The sequence below is a fragment of the Wyeomyia smithii genome, chromosome 3 (genome assembly GCF_029784165.1).
Source record: "Wyeomyia smithii strain HCP4-BCI-WySm-NY-G18 chromosome 3, ASM2978416v1, whole genome shotgun sequence".
Classification (NCBI taxonomy): domain Eukaryota; kingdom Metazoa; phylum Arthropoda; class Insecta; order Diptera; family Culicidae; genus Wyeomyia; species Wyeomyia smithii.
The window spans coordinates 192,858,375-192,879,805 of NC_073696.1; the positions used below are offsets into that span (position 1 = coordinate 192,858,375).

Consider the following 21,431-nt stretch of genomic DNA (forward strand, 5'->3'; position numbering starts at 1 on the left):
GGTAAAGCGGAAAACTGAAATTTGACATTTTAGCTATTAAACCTTTATGCCAAACACTGTCGAATGCCTTTTCTATATCTAGAAGAGCAGCTCCAGTCGAATAGCCTTCAGATTTATTAGTTCGAATCATATTTGTTACTCTAAGTCAGCGTTTCTAAACCTGGGGTACGCGTACCCCTGAAAGAAAAATCAGTAATGGCGGACAGAGCCATTTTTTTATAATACTTCATTTGTTGTCCAATCTTGCTCTTAAAAACATGATTGTAGCAATCAATCAAATCATAGTTTAATTTGAAACCAGAACTAGACTACCATTAAATGATCTACCACTACTCTCTCCCACTCTGCGATAATATTCTAAGCCAGGGGGTACAATCGATATGAAAAATATCGCCAAGGGGTACGCGGACAAAAAAAGGTTGGAACCGCTGCTCTAAGTAACTGATGAGTAGTGGAATGCCCATGGCGAAAACCAAACTGCTCATTTGCAAAAATTGAGTTCTCATTAATATGTGTTATCATTCTATTAAGAATTATTCTTTCAAAAAGTTTGCTAATAGAGGAAAGTAAACTAATTGGTCGATAACTTGATGCCTCAGCTGGATTCTTTTTGGGTTTTAAAATTGGAGTGATTTTGGCATTTTTCCATTTCGTAGGAAAATGTGCTAGTGCAAAGCATCTGTTAAAAATTTTTACGAAGAAATTTAAAAAGTTTTCGGGTAGTCTTTTGATGAGGATATAGAAAATCCCATCATCTCCTGGTGCTTTCATGTTTTTGACTTTTTTGAGAATGGTTCGCACCTCATTCAAGTTTGTCTCCAATACATCTTCGGAAAGAAATTCTTGGGTGGTGATCTGAACATACTTTTGGTTTACTTCATTTTCAATAGGACTTACTACGTTCAAATTGGAGTTATGAACACTCTCAAACTGCTGAGCAAGTTTTTGAGATTTTTGTTCATTCGTTAGAAAAATGCAATCACCATCTTTAAGGACTGGAATGGGCTTCGCGGGTTTCTTAAGAACCTTCGAAAGCTTCCAGAAAGGTTTTGAATAAGGTTTTAGTTGTTCAACTTCTCTCATGAAATTCTCATTTCGCAAGAGAGTGAATCTATGTTTAATTTCCTTTTGTAATTCTTGAAATATAATTTTCAAAGCAGGATCACGAGATCTTTGGTATTGACGTCTCCGTATGTTCTTCAAACGTATAAGAAGATGAAGTTCACTGTCAATAATTGGTGCATTAAATTTCACTCGAGCCTCAGGAACTGATAAATTCCGGGCATTGAGTATTGAGCTGTTAAAATTTTCTAATGCTCTGTCAATGTCAGCACTATTTTGTAAAATAATATCATCATTCAAATTTGCCTCGATCGTCGAACGATATCTATCCCAATTAGTCTTGTGATAATTTAACACAGATCTAGCGGGATTTAAAATAGTTTCATGGAAAATAAAAATTGTTATGGGAAGATGATCAGAATCAAAGTCAGCATGAGTTAATAAATCACTGCATGAGGCTTTGATTTGTTAGTACCAAATCAATTGTAGATGGATTCCTAATAGAAGAATAACATGTAGGACCATTTGGAAATAAAACTGAATAAAATCCAGCCGAGCAATCATTAAACAATATTTTTCCATTGGAATTGCTTTGAGCATTATTCCAAGATCGATGTTTCGCATTAAAATCACCGATGACTAAAAATTTAGATTTATTTCTTGTGAGTTTTTGCAAATCTCCCTTGAAATAATTTTTTCGCTCATCAGTGCATTGAAAAGGCAAATACACTGCGGCTATAAATAAAATGCCAATACTTGTTTCAATTTCAATTCCCAAACTCTCGATAACTTTGGTTTCAAGATGGGGTAAAACACGATGTTTTATTCGACGGTGGATAACTATTGCAACTCCACCACCGGCAACATCAATTCTATCAAACCTATGAACTATAAAATTTGGGTTCTTTTTTAGTTTAATATTTGGCTTTAAAAGCGTTTCAGTCACAACTGCAATATGCACATCGTGGACTGGTAAAAATTGAAAAATTCATCCTCTTTCGCTTTTAAAGAGCGAGCACTCCAATTTAGAAAATTTACAGCATTATTTAAAATCATTGCTGAATTTCAATTTCATAACAATATTAGATGTAAATTTTATACCTTCTTGAACAGCCTCGTACATCGAGTTAAAGTTCAACAAAACGGACATTAGCTGCAGCATGGATTGTTGTAGGTATTCAATCTTTTCGGGAGTTGGATTACCTAAATCAATACTGGCTGACTTTTCAGCACCAAACACGAATGGTTTGTTACTGTTTGAATTTGAAATATTACCTGAAAGGACACTGGCATATGAATAGCCTGGTGTTGCCTGAACAGGATTATTTTTCTGAAATTTGTTATCTGAATTTAAATTATTACCTACAGACACACCTGCTAATGAAAGTGCTGGTGATGCCTGAACAGTACTGAAAGTCTTTTGATTACCCACATTGACAACAGGTTGTTTAGAATTCCTACGTTGTCTAGAAGCAATAATTTTTGACCTTACAGGACAATTAAAGAAATTAGATTTGTGATTTCCCCCACAATTTACACATTTGAAACTATTAGTGATCTCTTCCACGGGGCAGATATCTTTCGTGTGACTAGTGTCACCACAAATCATACATTTTGCAGCCATATGGCAGTTTCGAGTTCCATGACCATAGGCTTGACAATTCCGACATTGCGTAAGATTATGAATTCCTCCATGTCTCTTGAAATTTTCCCACTTTATTCGCACGTTGAATAAAACACGTGCTTTTTCTAAACATTTTAAATTATGTACTTTGGTACGATCAAAATGTACTAAGTAATTTTCCTGGTGTATTCCAGTTTGAAAAATTTTGGCATTTGCCTTTCGTTTCATCAAAATTACTTGGTTGGGGGCAAAACCAAGTGATTCTGACAAACAATCTTTGATTTCATCAATACTTTGATCATTTGAGAGACCTTTCAACACAGCCTTAAACGGTCTCTCGTTTTTGGCATCAAAAGAGTAAAATTTATACATCTTTTCAGTCAAATACTGTAAAAGATGTTTATGGCCATCAAAAGATTCGGCCAAAATACGAATTTCGCCTTGGCGACCAATTTGAAAATTAACTTTCACATTCGATAGAAATGATGAAAGTTCTGATCGAAATGCTTTAAAGTTTGCTACAAATACCACAATAGGTGGAACTTTAACCTTCTTCATAACGGCTTTATGCTCAGTATGAGAAGTTTGGAATTCTAGATCCCCAACAGAAGAAAGAATATCATACCTGTTAGTTGAAATTTCAGTGTCACTTGGAGGAGATGCCTCACGTTTCCTTGATGCCGCATCAAAGCGAGCTTTTTATTTTTTCCAGGCATAACTGGACAACTTCACTACACTTTCACTTCACTATAGAATTTTGTGGAGATTGCGGTTCGTGTTCCGTTTAATGAGGTATATTCCTTTCTAAGCCCAAGTTACATCTTCAGTTTTCGTTTACCCCCGTTCATAGAACTTTGCACTGTACTTTTATATTATTTTCTGATAATCATTGGCCACTATTCGGCTTATTCGGTATATTCGGCCGAATAATAAACTTACTATTCGGCGAGCCGAATATTCGGCAAAATCCAATTTTTGCTGATATTCGGCCCGAATATTCGGCGACCGAATATTCGGTGCATCTCTATTCTCAACTGTGTGTCGCTCTGACTTTTGATGTAGGAATACATTCTGGGATAAGGGTGCAATTTGAAAAATCGAAAACATCGAGAGCGTCGCAAAAATTATCCAATTTTCAGTGAGTTTCCTTCATTCTTGCAGCAATTGATTGGAAAACTAGCCACGCGTCCACTGATATGCGAAAAGTTGTGATGTTACTATGTATTTTCTAACCTGTTTCAAGGAATATAAGTCAAGTTCTTCAAAATTTTAGAAGTAAAAAAATGGTATTTTGAAAAATAGAAAAAAAACTAGTGTTTAGTGATTGTTACATCAAGGCAACCATTGAAAAGTTGTCCTTAACATCAGAGTGAAAAATTTGATTATTCTTAGTCCAACCTCGAATATAAATAGATGTTCTTTAGTGAAAACTCTTTAGTTCATTTGAACCTTTGGACATATCATTTTGGCGACGAGAATCTCAAGAATCCACGAACATGGCAGAAGATAGAGTTGATCAGCAGCCGCAACCAGTAATTTAAGATATGATTCTCAAGATGGCCCAACTTTTACAGCAGATGACGGCCCAGCAGCAGCAGCCTCAGTATCAAACCCCGGAGCAGATTTTGGAGTCCCTCTCATCGAACATCACCGAGTTCGACTAAGAAAACGGAGTTACGTTCGAAAGCTGGTTTAACCGCTACCAGGACCTCTTCGAAAACGATGCAGGCCAGCTGAATGATGCGACTCCGGAAGCTGGACACCCATTCACTCAGCCACTATCTCAACTACATCCTGTCAAAGCTTCCCAAGGACGTGAAGTTTGAAGACACAGTCAAGATTCTCAAATAAATCTTTCGGCATCAAACGTTAACGTTCCGGAAGCGGTTCATGTGTCTTTTCACGATTGTTGTTAATCATCTGCCGATGAACACTCAGCAAGCAGAGAGCACTCAACCGCTGTTCAATCATTGTTGACCTCAGCCAGATTTTCACCCGACGTAATGTGCTGACAAGTGTTGAATCGTGCATGTTGCACATGGTAGATCAAGTACGATTTTAATTACTTTCTCAGTCGCAGGGAAGAAAGAGCCGGTTTTAGCTAGCAGGTCTATAAGATCCAGCTCTTCTAAGTTCTTACGGTCTGCTCTCATGCTGCTGCAATGTTGATACCAAACTTCCACCTCTCCAACAAAATTGTCAACTTCGTAAAAAATTACGAAACTTTCGGTTTTGCGCTTGAACTCTTCCAACGACAGCATATTACGTTAGCGGGATGCAGCAAGGACAACGCGTAGGCAGGTGCACTATCTTCACCGAACCTTGTTTCCAGTCAGGTTACAAGAGATTAAAGGTAAGGAATTGTCACAGATCGGTTCCAATACTCCAAGCTAGTTGATGCAGGCGGCAATTCCACGCAACATAGGGCAAGCATTCCAAATTTTTGATCTGGCTCATACTTTACACAGATGTTTCGATGGGCTAAAGATGTCGTTTTGTGATATTAGAGTTTTTGAAAATAAAATTCTGCACCAATGTCAACAACTGGGGGGGGGGGGTGGTGGTTGGCAATTGTCCCCCCCCTCCAGCCCACCTCTGGCTACACCTATGTTTTCTACAGTTATGTGCGTTTCTTTCGATTGTTCTAGCTTTCCAGCAAGTTGTTATATAGACAGTTATTTGATGGTTTTTTTCTTTTTTTATTCTCGCTAATTTTCCGTCGGTCTAGTTCCGCCACTGTTGTTGTGCCAATCACCGACGCCCAGGGAGGCGACTCCACCCAGGACCCTAGCTTACGACCCGTTTATTAACGGACCGGCGCCAACGGCTTTACTTCCTCATGCGATGGAAGGCGTGATCCCAGAGATTTTTCGCCTCAGAAAATTTCCCGGTGTCGGCTAGGATTGAATCTAGACCAGTTGGGTTGGTTGTGAGTGGATCACGCCACCTCACAACCATCGACACCTATGACGGCGGTGGGATACGAACCCAGGCGTCGAGCGTGGTTGGCGGAGACGTTACCAACCACACTAGGCCCCCGCACTTATTTGATGGTTATTGTGGCAGTGTGACAGGATTTTTAGACAACCATATTGAAATTATGATTAGTTCGACATTTTATCAAATAATTCAAACCTTTCATTTGGTGCGTATGTTTAACGCGTTTTCCAATTTTTTAAGGCTTTGGATGCATGAACTATTGTCATTTTTGAAGTAGAATACTTCTCTCAGGAAATTCGGTTACATAGGGATGTGAAATGAAAATCTAAAACTGAAAAAAGTGAGAAATATGTCCAATTTCAAATGCTAATAAATCGGTTAGTTTTCGATGGATTTCCTTCGTTTTTGCAGCAATCGATTAGAAAATCTTCTAAGATTCCTACCAGATGCATGAAATTGCAATTTCATTATTCGAACTATTGTACTATTGAAAATCCTTACGCATTGTCAAAACACAAAATTCGACCTCTGATTGGTCGTTATACGATTGCTTTCCCAAGCACGGTCGGCAGAGTTATGGACCTAGTAAATTGGGAATGCATCATTTGGCCTATAAGAACTTCATCAGATAATAAACAGACATTTCATCGGATATTAAATTGAACAACAGAAATTTTAAGAACAAAAAGGAATATTTGAAGAGTTAAAATTTTCTCGTTTTGCGCTATAATCCAAAGCTAATTCTCTTCATCTACGGTTGGCTACGGTTATGCAGAACGCAAATAACGGCGCGATGCGATTCGGCAAGACGAAATGTATTGAAATGTATAGCTCTACTTCGCCTTACAAAGAGCTGTACATTTCACCACGGTAAGGTAAATCGCATCGCGCCGTCATTCGCGTTCTGCATAACCGTAGCCTTTGTTCCGTTCCCGTTTAATGATGTCGTATCAAATGTGCATATTACAATTCGGCAGCACTTCAACTTCTCATTTGCACAAAATTTAAAAATATTCAATGAACTTCATTCAAAATAAAAAAAAAAGAAATTACAATACTGCCAATGAACGGTCAACGTTTATTTACTAGAAAAAATGACTGACACGCAAGCAGCCGAGTAATCTTTTTTGTAAAAGTATCCTACTTCAACCTTACATACAACCTTCCTATGATTTTTACATTTGATGGTAGTATTTGCGTTGACGAGTGAAAATAACAGCGAATATTCAAATAGATTATTATATCAGCAGGCTTGATGTGAGAAACATTTTTTTAATCCGCCTACAAAAATACATAACATTTTTTCGCAAATCGCATTCAGAAACACATTACATGCGATAAAGTAATGAAACAATTGGATGCCGCAAAAGTGACTGGTTACCCAAATCGCAAGCTGTGTCTCTTATGTCGAAGTAGTTTTCGCGACGGTACCACACCGTCCCGGACTACACTTTTAGCTTGAAAACGAACACTCAAATAGCACTACACTCAGCTGCCATTTTTTTGTACGGCATTTGACAGCATTTGTTTTTGTTGTGAATGTTTCCAAACTACATTTTGTCTTTGTTGGGTGTAGTTCGGGATACTTATGTATGCCTGAAGGGCACTGGGTACTGAAATGCCACTGCGACATTCTTGCTGATTGTCTTTTGTGGCGGGCCCCAATTGCTGTGCACAGGTTACGGATTGCTCGTACTCATTGATGGAGTAGAGCTGTTTTGTTGTAAACCTGTACCCGTAGTTCGGGATAGAAAAACTGTAGTTCGAGACAGAGAAAGAGTAGCCCGGAAAGTGACAAAAAACACAGTTATAGGACAAAAGTGTAGTCCAGGTGTAGCTACACCGCTACCGCTACAATTTGACAGTAGTAACCTAATGCATTCGTTTAGGTGAGGGGAAGTTTGTTTAGAAAATCGCGACGATTTTTTGGGTAGGGAGGCGTATAACGTTGGGCGACGTCATGCCATCAGCAGGAAATCCTTCAAGGCATCAGCAGAGAGCCCCAAATGGGTCTGACGCAGTGTTGCCACATTTTCATCTTAACTGGGAGTTGCGAAAATCCGGCAAAATTACAAATGACTATTTCCAACAAAAATCCGTACCAAATTCTGTTCCATAGATGTTTATGTTGCAAACCTGTGAAAAAACAACTTCTACGACGTTTGTTCATTGTTTTGAGAAAACTCTGACTGCATTGACTCTGTTAATATTAGTACTGAACTATTAGCTCGCTTGTCAATAAAACTTTTAGATTGCGAGATCGCGTTCATTGTATACAGAGTCTGTTACAAACTTTGGTCTAATCTTTTCTTTGTACTTTTTCACAAAAATCTGAAAACTGTACAGTACAAAATCTGTACCAAAAAAATGAAAAAATCTGTACGTTTCCAGAAAAATGTGTACCATTGGCAACAATGGTCTGACGAGCACGAGTTGATGCATGAAAATTACATGGATATGAAAGAAGCTTCCATTAACATATCTAATTAATCGGAGACCATTTCAGAATCCATGTAATTTAATAACAATGAGCGAGATGTGATTTTCTTTTTTTTTGGTAATTTTCATTGGGACATTAGGTGAAGCACTCCGATACGTAATTTGACCATATGTTTATTTGATGCAAACTTCGCAGTCAACTGTGTTAACATACAAGACAATCGCGGGACAGTCCCAGGATTTTAGCATGACTTTAATCTCAGGCTCCCCACCACATACCCCTCCTTCAATTTTAATTCCACAGCACCCCTGTCGACTCTACTCCCAACAAGAATAAGTTCCTTTCATAATAAAACTGGTTTGAGTAACGTATGAAAGTTCTCTCCAGGGAATTGTAACTAGGCGATATTGTTAGGATGGACAGAGGCTTGGTATAGTAGAGCAATAAGCTTGTTGAACCGGAAAGGTACAACTTACACACAAGCACGGATATGGAAGTGATACTGCCAATAATATGAAGTACAGAAAACACCTGGGAAATATCACAATAGATCTAATGTCTCTGGTCGCAGTGATAATGAAAAAAAAATTGTTTTCTCTTTCTCTAATAAGTCAGGTGTCTTAAATCTTCAAACATGCCAATTCTCACAAGACAAACAATTAACGTATGCGAATTAGCCGAAATATATTAATTGGACGTGTAACTTGGTTTGTATGTCTTTACTACAGTTGGGATTTACCGTACAGTTTGAAATCCACTGATCATAGCGCGCGAGATTAGTTTATTAGATTAGATTATTTGATCATCTACTATGACTCATCTTATCATACTAACCCAAATACTCTTCATGTGACGTTCGTGGTGGTGCAGAACTAAATTTGAACTCGCAACAACGTATGTCGAAGTAACAATCCTTTCCCTAACGATCATAAGGACGTGGCCATCGCCGATAAAGATATTTATGAAAAGGAAATTACTGAATTGTTGGACATTGGAGGTACTATAATATTTAAAAAAGCAACCTATTTCGGGTCAAACGCGGTGAAAGGAAATTAGTTGTGAAATTTTGTTCACTCGTACATATTCAAAGGAAAGTTTTTAAAAATTGCATTTTCCGAAGTAGCGTTAACCGACAGATTATGCATTTTGTTTTGATAATCCGTTAAAATGAACTGCGCATTTCAATATAAAAAAATGCAGATGCAATTCAATGTTCATCTCGAGCATCTCAAATCTGAATAAAACACTTTTGATATGACGGTGATCACGCGCGATTGCTTCTTTGATCAGCCGTGATTAGCGCCATCGAACTAAATATTGCGCTTAAAAGGAAAGTCAAATTAAATATTCAAAGGCCAACCAACGGATAATGGTGTAACAATAGAAACATACAGAGATAGATCGAGCGTCAGCTCAAGGTAGGAGGTCGTGTAAGTTGAACTGTCCAAACTCTACCGATCAAATATCAACTTCTAACTGGTCGTGGTGGTAAAGAATAAAAACAAGAAACATACCTATGTACCTGTAAATAAAACTAGAGAAAATCTGTTCCGCGATTATTGAGAGCCGTTACGCAGTCACTCACGCAAATTTTCAATCTTGAAGCATGTAAAAAGAGAGCGGGAGTAGTGTTTGCAGTAAAGAATGCTAGCCAAACATCTAGGTAGCAGTTTTTTTTAACAATGATTATTTGTTTGTTATTCCATTCGCATTTGGTACTAAATCTATTTTTTCAATACATGTCTCAATCAGAATATGATTTAAAGTTATTTATAGTTTCTTAATCTCAGAACATATAAGGTAAAGCCTTTTGGGTGCACCACTTGATCAAATATGGTTATTCGCGGTAAAATAACGTTAGGTACATTCAAGTGGAAATGGCTCTTTATTATATGTCTTGAAAAAGTCAATTTTTACAGTGACGAAGTTGAAAACGATATTTCTTGAGTTTTTGGGAACTTTCGAAGGTGGTTTGCATTATATCTTTTCCTGAAATAATAACCAATTAGTTTTTACCCATTTAAGTACATTGCTACTAATAGAAAGAGGACACTAACCGGTTCTACTTTGCGGTAGCAACTTTTGATTGACCTGTAGTGAGATTTCCCAGTAGGCACTAAATATTGTCGGATTGCCACTTGTATCAGGTATAGTATTCAACTGGTTTTCATCGGAATCACCCAACCAAAGCTGGGTTACATTTAGTGAAGTTTGAGTCACCATGGAATGCCGTTAATTTGATCACTTTTCACAGTATTTTCCAAATAATGTTAATGTTAATTTCTCCCGAGAGAGTGTGTATTCACAATGAGTACTCGTATGTGTACACACTCTGACTATGCATGTAATTTCTTTACACGAGGATTTTTTCAAGTTATATGCGATAAGTGAGTTAAAAATTGATCTCTCATGGAAATATATCGTAATTAGATATTTACATGAAAAATGAAGGATTTTGATCGAAAAAATCTGAATAACAACCATTTTAGAAAAGAAAATACCAAAATGTATTCGTTCGACCGATTTTAATTAAGTAAAAAATTAGCTCTGGAATTTAAATTTTAGTAACTTCCTGGTAAATCATAATTAATGACATGGTGAAATCATCCAAAAAATCAATTTTTAGAGCTATTATCAAGCTTTATTCCAGATCTCCAAATTTGACGCAATTTATCTTAAAATGAATGAACTGTGAATAAATTTAATCATTTTTCATATGTTGCAATTTGTTGAATCATGTTTGTTGAATTTCAAGCAGGAAATATTTTACGAAAATCAATGCAAAACTCTTCCGGACAGTCAATGATTAATTTTGATAGGAACATGAATCCATCTGTTAACTTTTGTTCAGTACTTTTTATCTCGAATTTTTAAGTGATCAATTTTACCCCATTCCACGATAACAACTGATTGTTTACGTTCATGGTGATAGAAAATTATCGTTAAAGTTTCAGCTTTTGTTCTGTTATTCTTTTAGGTTTAGACACCTTCCTATCTTCATAATTATAAACCATTCATTTAAATAGATTACATCATAGTTGTATGCTAGCTGTTTTGAAATAACGTATCCTATTTGATGCAATTTATAATACAGTTTTTTTTTGGTTTTATTTGGTCCACCAAATTCGGTACCCCAACCTTCCCTATTTGGTAAATTACCTATGCTATGTAAAGGAATTATATAGATAGATCCAAAAAATAGTCAAAGAGTGACGGTTTTCCCCAGTCGATTTCCTCTCTCTAGTTCGGCACCTGGTTAGTACAGGTTAGCGTGGGTGACATGGAACGGCGTTCGGTGTCTGAAGTCACTCGATCAGCTGCACTATTCACTTAGAGATCACACGTGAGAGTAGAGCTGTTTTTTGGAGAAACTCTGTGCAACTATAAAAGTAAAGGTAAACAAATCGACTAGCCGCAGTGCTGTGCCGGCTCAGAGCGCGATCGGATAGGAAATTCACGGTTTCGGGTACGCTGTGCTTTGCCGCCCCCCTTGAACCTGCTGCCATTAAAGGTTCCCGCCAGTGTTTGAACTGTCGCTAAGAGTGGTGCGCTGAAAAAGTGAAGTGAGCTCGCGAATAATTTATCTCACTTATGCGGGCATGAAACGTGAAGGTCGTTCCAGTGTGATTGGACCGATTGATTAATGTTTATGCATTAGCTGTTAACGAAAGTAAGAGTACATTATTGACGTAGTCAGCTGGGGACTTAAGCGCAAGAAAAGGTGTTCGATGTGCGGATCATTGTGATTCGACTGGTCACAGAAAGCGGTGCAGGCGGAAGTGCTCACATTCAGCAGTATTATTAGTTGTAGTTCAACAGTGATTAGTGATACCAACAGGAGTCCGGAAAAAGTAAGCTTGCTTATCAGTATAGGATGCGGAGAAATTCGCTTTGAATTTAAATACATACACGATTTATCACCAGTGAGGTTATTTATGTTCAATTGAAATTCAATTACTTGTGGAAAATTTTTCTGTGAAAAAATAGCAAAAAAAAAACTACGCCTTCTTGCAAACATTTGCCTATGTAAATTGTTTCTTTAATAAAATTCTTAAAGTTTTAATTTTGTATAGCAGCAAGATTTAACATCCTTTTATGAAATTAGCATTTTAATGAATCTGGTAATTTTCGTATATTCATGAAAGCAAATTTCAATAAAAGCTGAGGAGTCATAAGGAATATGGTGTTATTGAGCTGGAAATGCTTTTATTTATACTATATTTTAATTAGAATCTTTAGTTGGTAGAATAAAATCAAAATTTTTATTTATTGTTAGCATTAGTCTGCACTATTGAAACGCGATGTAGCGAGTTAAGAGCAAGTTCGCGAGAGGCGCAACCGCATATTGTTTTGATGTTCTCCGATTGGGCTGAAATTTTTAGCGTTTGTTTGTCTATTCAAGGTAGGAAGTTTTGCAAAATTGAAATTTTTTTCATTGAGGTTAAGTGGGGTAAAACGGCCCTTGAAAATGAAAGTGGGGAAAAACGGCCCTTGAATTTGCTCCATTATGCATATCAACAGCCAGGTGCACCTATATTCATCTTATTTTTCTCATTTGTCTAATTTATCGTCAAGTTTCAACAAATTTTTTAAAGCAAACCAATTTGCTCCTCGATTTCATCAAGTGGTTGAAAGTTTTACGTTGAAAATATGGTGAAAGTTGACGACAAATTGATCAAAAAAGAGTGATGAGATGAATATAGGTACAGAGATGAATATAGGAGCGATTACCCTATGTCCAAAAACGTCCAAATACTAAAAAGTGCAATTACTCCTGCTAGACCTGATGGATATTCATAAAAATTTGTGGTATTATTCCACACTAAGAGAATTTCAAAACCATGGTCACAATATATGGCAAAGAGGTAAATTGACGACAAAAAACGCATTTTTCTTTTAAAAATTGTTCAGGATCATCCTACTCTTCTCAACATCGCTAGAAAAAATATCTGAATATGGCGTTTTGTAGAGCAACTCAAGAGATTTAATGTCATGTATAAGCCAAGTGTGTCAAATGGGGTAAAACGGCACTAGAAGGAAAAGTGACAAAAAGATTTACAAAACGGAAACAAAACATTTTTCTCTTGAAAAATACTTGGGTGCTATTTTCTTTACAGAAATAGTTTAGAACCCGAAGTTAGCTTTTCATAAAATAGCTACAGAGTTTTTTTGGCATAATATCCAGATGCATCATTTGGAAACTAAACTTTTTCTTGACTTTTTACTAGGTTTCAAGAAAAGCATCAAACCTTGTAAAAGACAATATTGATGAGACGGTTGCCGAAAGACTGCATTATTTCGAGCTTTTTTAAAGCAAATGAAGTAAGTTATTGTTTGAGTTTCTTTGATTATTTTTAAATTTATTGTCATCGGTCTTATCCTTCGCTTTTTTTTCCAGAGTGTTGGCCAAAAAATTATGTTGCTTTGGTTGCTGTTGTATCTATAAAAATGAACAATTATTTAAAAATAACAGGAGGGTTGTGTGCAAAGCGACGACCGCAAGGTTGAAGTAGAATATTTTTACAAGAAAGATAACCCGGCTGCTTGCGTGTCAGTCATTTTTTCTAGTAAATAAACGTTGACTAATCAGATCAACAGAATTTTGCACTTTAACAAGGATTGACCATTTTTAAATTTTGAGATAAAATTTTTCCTAATGTCGTGCTCATAACTGAAGGGAAAGATAATTCAGTACGTTCTGAAACACGAAAACAAAGTAAAATTTATAACTTTTAAAAATTTAAAAATGTAAATTAACTCATTAGAAAATATTAACTCTTCAATCAAGTTTTTATTTCATGCTGAAAAGGACAATTTGTTGTTCATTCTAGTATCGGATAAGATGCCGATCACATCTTTCGTTATCACTGACAGTGCGAATAAAGTATTTCTTAAAATAAACAGTGAAAAGCTGATTTAACACTCAAAACTAGACGGCTCAAGTGTTGTCAAAATGAGTCAACTTTTCATTGAGTGCATTTACTAGTGCCCACTATCGCGCAGAGACTGCATTCCACTAAAGTGCCTCACTGCATCAGCCGCTATCGATGCTGAGATCCGCTGCAACTAGTGCGCAATCCATAGCCATGCCAAAATTGTGGTCGCTATACGATGCCATTGGTATCCGCTGTCCCTGCACCAGCTGGCCCAGCTGCTATAGTTGCTGGGATCCGCTGCAAATAGTGCGCTATCCATTGCTACGCCACAGCTGTGGCTGCTTTCCGCCATCGCTGGTATCCACTGCACTGCTAGTGCTGCTGCTAAGGGAGAACGACTGCTGTTGTCGCTGTCTAGAACTATTATGAGCGGCTTCGGCTGAAACAGGCTCTTATATAGGCCAAATAGCATGTTTTAAATTGCAATTGGAAGCAATCATATAACGACCAATCAGAGGTCGAATTTTTCATTTTGACAAGGCTTGACTATTTTCAATAGTACAATAGTGTGAATAAAATTACAATTATCTTCTTTTGGAAAGAATCTTAGAAGATTTTCCAATCTATTGCTGCAAGAACGAAGGAAATCCATCGAATACTAACCGATTTATTAGCATTTGAAATTGGACATATTTTTCACTTTTTTCGGTTTTAGATTTTCATTTTACATCCCTATGTAGCCGAACTTCTCTAGAGAAGTATTCTACTTCAAAATCACGAATTCCAACACTAACGCTTTAGAATTTTTACTCATGATGTTCCTTAACGTTCAACAAAGCACCATCTTCCTTTACGCTAAGTTTTGCCTACATAAATATTGCAGGGAATCGTGCAAATAACGATTTTATTTGCTACACGGATAAGTAGAAACTCGGTTGGAATTATTTATTTTCGCAACCGTCATATCGATAATATATTTTACCTTGTTCAATGCTTTTCTTGAAGTCAAGAAAAACTTTAGTCCTTTTTAGTCAGTTTCCAAATGATGCATCTGGATATTATGCCAAATAAAAGCTTTGTAGTTGTTTTAAAAAAAGCTAACTTCGGGTTCTGGACCTTTTCTGTAGAGAAAATAGCACCCCGAAAATCGCCAAGTATTTTTCAAGATTTTTAATTTTCGTTATGTAAATCTATTTGTCACTTTTGTCATCTTGCCCTTAAGTTCGTATTAACTTAGAGTATTATTCTAAATTTTTCAGTAAATCGGTCAAGTCTAACCTAAGCTCTTGCAGTTTTGGTGATTTTGACGGCTTTTTTCGAAAAAAAAAAAAATCTTCAAGGAATGTTTTACCCTAAATTGCGTATTTTCTAGAAAGGTACAGTGATAATACTCATTTTTCGATTTAGTGCTAACGCAAGAACTGTATCAATCACATAAAAACGCGACGCGCTAACGGACACAACACTTATTGTTCTTACGAACGTAAAAGGACAACAAAAAATTACCTTTTAAGTCGACCGGTTTCGGTCCCCGTGTGGACCATCTACTGGACAATGCCCAACTGATGACATATAGAAAATTGCACAGCTTCATACTGGTACAGTACACGTCGGAAAGGGGGGTGGTGTGAAATTATCTTCTGTTTCGTCAATTGGAATAAGGCAGAAGTTATTGGGGCATCATCTTCGTTCATCAGTGGCTTTTCAGCAGTCTTGATGAACATAGATTCCCAAGCGTTCAAATGTGAAGGTTTTCTGACACAATTTTTCAGTTTTGCGTTATCCCAGTCTATCACATGGTTGTTCTCCTTAGAATGGACGGCCACGCTGGATTCGTTGGGTCTATCGTTGTCAAGAGCGTTTTTATGTTCTTTTTATCGGACTTTAAATTTCCTGCGGGTTGGCCAATGTATATTGCAGGGCAACTTTTACATGGGATCTCGTAGATGCCCGACATTTCGTCCCTCGAAATTTTATCTTTTGAAGAACATAAGAGGTCCTTCAGCGTATGGTTACTCTTATACGCTGTCCGAAATCCATGCTGCTTCAGATCGTTTTGAATTGTGTTGGTCAGTTTTGGAAAGAACGGTAAACTTATTCTTTTAATCTCCTCCTTCTCTGGTTCTAATGTTGTAGCGTTTCGTCGATGTCTTTTCCTTTCATGTTTCCGGAGTATTTTGTTCACGAACTTTTCATCGTAACCATTTTAATCGGCCGCTTCATGGATCTTCTTCCTTTCTGCTTCGAAATCCTCTTTCTCCATCGGTATGCTGTATAACCGATGTGCCATCGAATGAAACGCGGCTTGTTTTTGGGAGCCGTAGTGGTTAGAATCGCATGTGATGTGAACTTTACGGAATTGCCCTCTTTCCTGGTAATAGTTAGGTCCAGGAAAGGGAGTTTTCCTTCCGATTCTTTCTCCACCGTGAACTTTATTGAACTATGTTTGGAGTTCAACAACTCAAGTGTTTGTGCTAGATGTCGTTCTTTCACAGTGGCAAAAATATCGTCAACATACCTCCACCAAACACGAGGGAAAAGCCTCTCTTTTTCTAGATCCACTTCAAAATCGCTCATGAACACATTAGCCAAAAGGGGTGACAGTTTATTACCCATGCTGAGTCCAAAGGTTTGCTTATAGAACTTACCTCTAAACGTAAAGAAGTTCTGATTCATGCAAACCTCTGCCACGGTAAGGTAGGCCTCGACGTGGTTTGGTGGTACTCGGTAGCCAGGTGTCTTCGCAAACTACAGAGGGCGTCAGTGACAGGGACGTTCGGAAAAAGTGAAGTAACATCAAACGACACTAATATTTCACCTCGTCGCAACTCCAAGCCCTTCAATTTTTCCACCAAATCAACGTAATTATTTTTTTTCGAACTGAATTTCTATTTTTAACAACGGCTTTTTCCCGTTAACACGCAAGTTCATTAAGCAGACAGTATGTGAGTAGAGGAAGAACGAAATATAAGTGAACTGGAAATATGATACAGATTTGGAAAAATATACCGCATCCCGACGGGACATGAACCCGCAATCTCCCTGTCTCCGGCATGGTGTTTTGACCAATTAAACTACGGGGGACGGTGGTACTGTTCCACAATCTATATCGTATCACATTCCGCTGTCGACTTATTCTATTGCTCATCCCTAACTACACACACTGCTGTGCAAGCGTTATTTATAGACTGAAAGGAATGTCTCATCACACACAGAAGAGTCAGCTGATGCTGATAACTCTTATAGACCTGTGTGATCGAGACCGAAGTCAGTCTGCGTCGTGCTTGCAAGTGCGACACAACTACGGAAGGTGCTCCGTACGGCTAATTTTTTCGAACTGAATTTCTATTTTTAACAACGGCTTTTTCCCGTTAACACGCAAGTTCATTAAGCAGACAGTATGTGAGTAGAGGAAGAACGAAATATAAGTGAACTGGAAATATGATACAGATTTGGAAAAATATACCCGTCGGGATGCGGTATATTTTTCCAAATCTGTATCATATTTCCAGTTCACTTATATTTCGTTCTTCCTCTACTCACATACTGTCTGCTTAATGAACTCAACGGAATTATTCACACTTTTCCCGTGAATTACCGGGTACCGTTTCATTTCGTCAACTAGCCATGCTGCCATTTTCTCTGTCGGTGTGCAAATGTTAGAGGAGATAGGCCTCATTGCCACCGGATTTTTGTGGATCTTCGGGCCACTTCGAAGCCACTTTCGAGTTCGGAACATAAAACTTTCTCTCAAGTTTAGTTTCTCCCATCAAATGGGCTACTTTTTGCCGTGCTCTATTAGCCTACTCGATCAAGTTGTTGAGAGGATCTTTTGGTTTTCCGTTTTTGAATTGATTCTCCTGGTATGGACCGGATTTGATCATGTCTAAAACTCTGGCTTCATAATGCTTCTCGTCCATAAGCACCACGGCGTTGCCCTTATCAGCGCGGGAATAAACTACATCACGATCTCTTAATTGTCGTAGCACGCTATCAGTATTCGAAACTGATGGTTTGGAATATTTTCTCTTATTTGATGCTTTCACAATAGAACGCGTAACATCATGGCGAAGGGCAGATTTAGACGGAAAATTATTGTACTGAATGGCTCTTTCAATATTATTCACAATATCTGCTACAGGGGCACACTTGGGGGAAACGGCGAAATTCAACCCCTTGTTAAGAAGATCGTGTTCAACTGTAGTCAATTGAGCAGACGAGAGATTAACCACGAAATTATCTATGATTCTCGGCACACTTGCTACTTTTTTCTGTTTTTGTGTATTTGCCAATGCACGTGGCTTTTTACGATGTGTTAGCTTCGTACTTTTCATCCGCTTCGATAGGTTACAATTTATTCTGTCTACAGTGATAATCCAAATTTTCGAAAAAACCTATTAAGTCTAGCAGGAACTATAGTGAATTTAGTGATTTTGACGGTTTTTTTTTTTGAAAAAAACTTTCTAGGGCCGTTTTACCCCATTTGGCACACTTGGATTGACATTAAAGCTCTTGAGTTGCTCTACAAAATGCCATATTCAGATATTTTTTCTAGCGATGTTGAGAAGGTAGGATGACCCTGAAAATTGACAATTTTTAAAAGAAAAATGCCTTTTTTTCGTCATTCTACCTCTTGGCCATATTTTGTGACCATGGTTTTGAAATACTCTTAGTGTAGAATAATACCACAAATTTTTAGGATCAAGTCTAGCAGGAGCTATTCCACTTTTTAGTATTTGGACGTTTTTAGACATATCATTTTCAAGGGCCGTTTTACCCCAATGACGTTTTAACCTCAATGAAAACAATTTGAAATTTCGCAAAACTTCCTACCTTGAATAGATAAACAAACGCTGAAAATTTCAGCCAAATCGGAGAACATCAAAACAACGTCCCTCAGAGAGGCGGTTGCGGCTCTCGCGAACTGGCTCTTAAATGCAGTGGATTCTTACGCGTTGGTACTGATCTAAATTAGTATGAATACTGGTGTGTATGCTATTATTGATTCACCCAACTACAAAAGCATGTTGGAGTTTACAATTGCACGTAATGTTTGAAATTATATCCAAATTATACATAATCAACGTGAGACATAGTACGTATGGAATATATTTTATGAGGATTATGCATAATTTAGCAGCCTATCTTCATTATTTCCCATCGTCCCGTTTTTCTATATTTTATTCGGATTGCCCTCGTTGGTGATTATTTATTCGTAATTTGTGAATCGGTGGTCTATAACACCTTTGTAACTATACAAAGCCGTTCTCAAAAACATGTTTACTCCCAGCTTAGGATATTTAGTTTGTTTTACGTTCTACCACATGAAATTCATTTTTCCTAAAAATAACGTTTGCGGTAAAAAATGGACTTTTATCAGATGGTGATGAAAAAAAAAAATTAAGACAGATAATTGAGATGGATAAATTTCCCATGAAAGGTAATCATGTTAGCTTCCTTTCAAACAACTTTTACGTTCTTGCGTGCGGCCTTCCGGCAGTTAACCGGAACATTTGCCATGGCGGACGAAAACATGCGTGTAGGCATGTTTTTTTAAATTTTTTTTTCGTCGTTGTATTTACCAGTTCCACCTCGGTTTTCGGGAAAAAAATGTTGGAGTAGATCTTTCACTTCAGGCTTGACCAGAAATCCTCGATGGAACGCAACTTGGGGACGTTGGGCGGGTCCGCCAATTTGGGTACCACATCGATATTCAGCAGCTCCATCTCCTTCAACGATCGCTTTGAGTAGTAGGCCGACGGCCAAAACACTGCTTCTTCGGCCATTTTGTATTTCTTGATGAACAACGCAACTTCCGGCAGGCACTTCGTACTATAAATTTTCCCGTTCACGGCCAGTCCGGAGCTAAAGAAGAGTAACTTTGACATTCCTTTCTCGCTGAATATCAGCTAAAGTAGCACCTTCTTGGGGAACTTGGTGTGTAAAATAAACTTCACCTCGGTGCTCACTTCCTACGAAGTGCCCTGCTAGTCGTTACCATACAGGGTGAGACAGGCCTCGTTGTCCATCACCATCGCCACGTCGTGATTTGCCAGGGAAATCGACTTGACCATCTTATTCAACCGCTGTCGCTGCGTCATCGCCTGCAGTTCTGAGACCAGTGGGTGTGACTGCCGCTTCCTTACATGTATGTCCATGTTCTCCAGATACTTTTTCACTGTTTTACCGCATGCACCAGCTTCCCGGCCAAGTGCACACAGCGATTTAGCCACTTTTCCCTCGGTATTCTTCTTCAGCATCCTTTGAAGCTTCTTGTCGCTCAGGGTCGTCGGTCGTCCGGAACCGGGTTTTCTTTCGATGCTCTGATCGTTGTCCAATAGTGTTAAGATGTTGTATAGACTGTTCCGAAAATTATGAATACAACTTCTCTCTTGAATAAAACAAAAAATACAGGATTTTTCGGGTCATTTTATTCTGAAATATAGATAATAAGTGTTTTCTTTCTAGTTTCAATTCAAGTTGGGATTATTTTTCGTAGGATACGCGAGTTCTCTAACTTTTCTCTTAACACTACTCATAAGCTTTTGCACAGTGTGTTCTCCGACCATTTTTACCACTTTAAGCCAATCTTTTTTAAATTTTTCAACATTGTCCGCTGGTTTGACATATTTCCTCAGCTTTGCCTTGGTCAAAGCCCAAAAAGTTTCAATAGGGAGAATTTCAGGGCAGTTTGGAGGATTCATCTCCTTTGGGACACATGTGACATTATTTGTTGTATACCACCCTAGTGCATCCTTAGAGTAATGGCAGGAAGCAAGATCGGGCCAAAAGATTGGAGGATTGTTATGCTGCCTCGGATTCACAGATTCAGCTTGTTTCGGATTTCGTTTTGGCTGCCTCTGCTTACGACGGGTCTGCAGACCCATTCTTCCCTTGGCACGCATAACGTTACTCGCCGAGGTTCCAAGCTTTCTCGCCACATCTCGTACTGATACTGAAGGATGCCGCTTGTAGTATTCCTTAACCTTTTTGTCCATTGTGGGATCAACAGGCCCGGGTTTTCTACCACGTCTTGGGGCATCAGTAAATGTGCACTCTTCACAATACTTCCGCAATGCGGTTTGAACTGCTCCGACACTTATATCTTCTTCTCTGGCTAATTTTCTTATAGAAAGACCTCCCACGGTGCCCCATTTGTGCACAATTCGCTTTTTTGCTCGGGAGAAAGGCCACGCATTTTCAAAATTTCGCACTAAATGTTAGAAAAAATGACAGCATCTGTTTTTTATGGATGTAAACAACAGGACTCAGCCAACGTTTGGTTGAATACTGCACGTTATTTGAAATGTCAGTTGATCGAAAGTGTATTTATAATTATCGGAACGGTCTATAGATGCCGGAACGGGCATACCCGGCGTCCACAAAGTGCCGCACGATGTCCGTTTTTGACGCGGCGGGGTACCGTTCCTTTAACACGCACACTTCTGAACGGATTAGCTTCACTTTTTTCGCCAACACAGTTAGAGTT

General features: G+C 38.1%; 1 protein-coding gene across 2 annotated transcripts in view; it reads left to right on the top strand.

Annotated features, from left to right (window-relative positions):
- The window catches only part of LOC129731559 (organic cation transporter protein), a 59,842-nt gene that overhangs the window by 19,855 nt on the left and 18,556 nt on the right, over positions 1 to 21,431 (top strand). The window contains exon 1 of one of the 2 annotated variants that reach the window (XM_055691653.1): positions 11,410 to 11,917. The exons of the other annotated variant lie outside the window; for it this stretch is intronic. Coding sequence (XP_055547628.1) covers position 11,917 — 1 coding nt within the window. The 5' untranslated portion in view covers positions 11,410 to 11,916. Of the gene's footprint in view, positions 1 to 11,409; positions 11,918 to 21,431 lie in introns of those variants that run through there. 2 annotated transcript variants of the gene reach the window in all.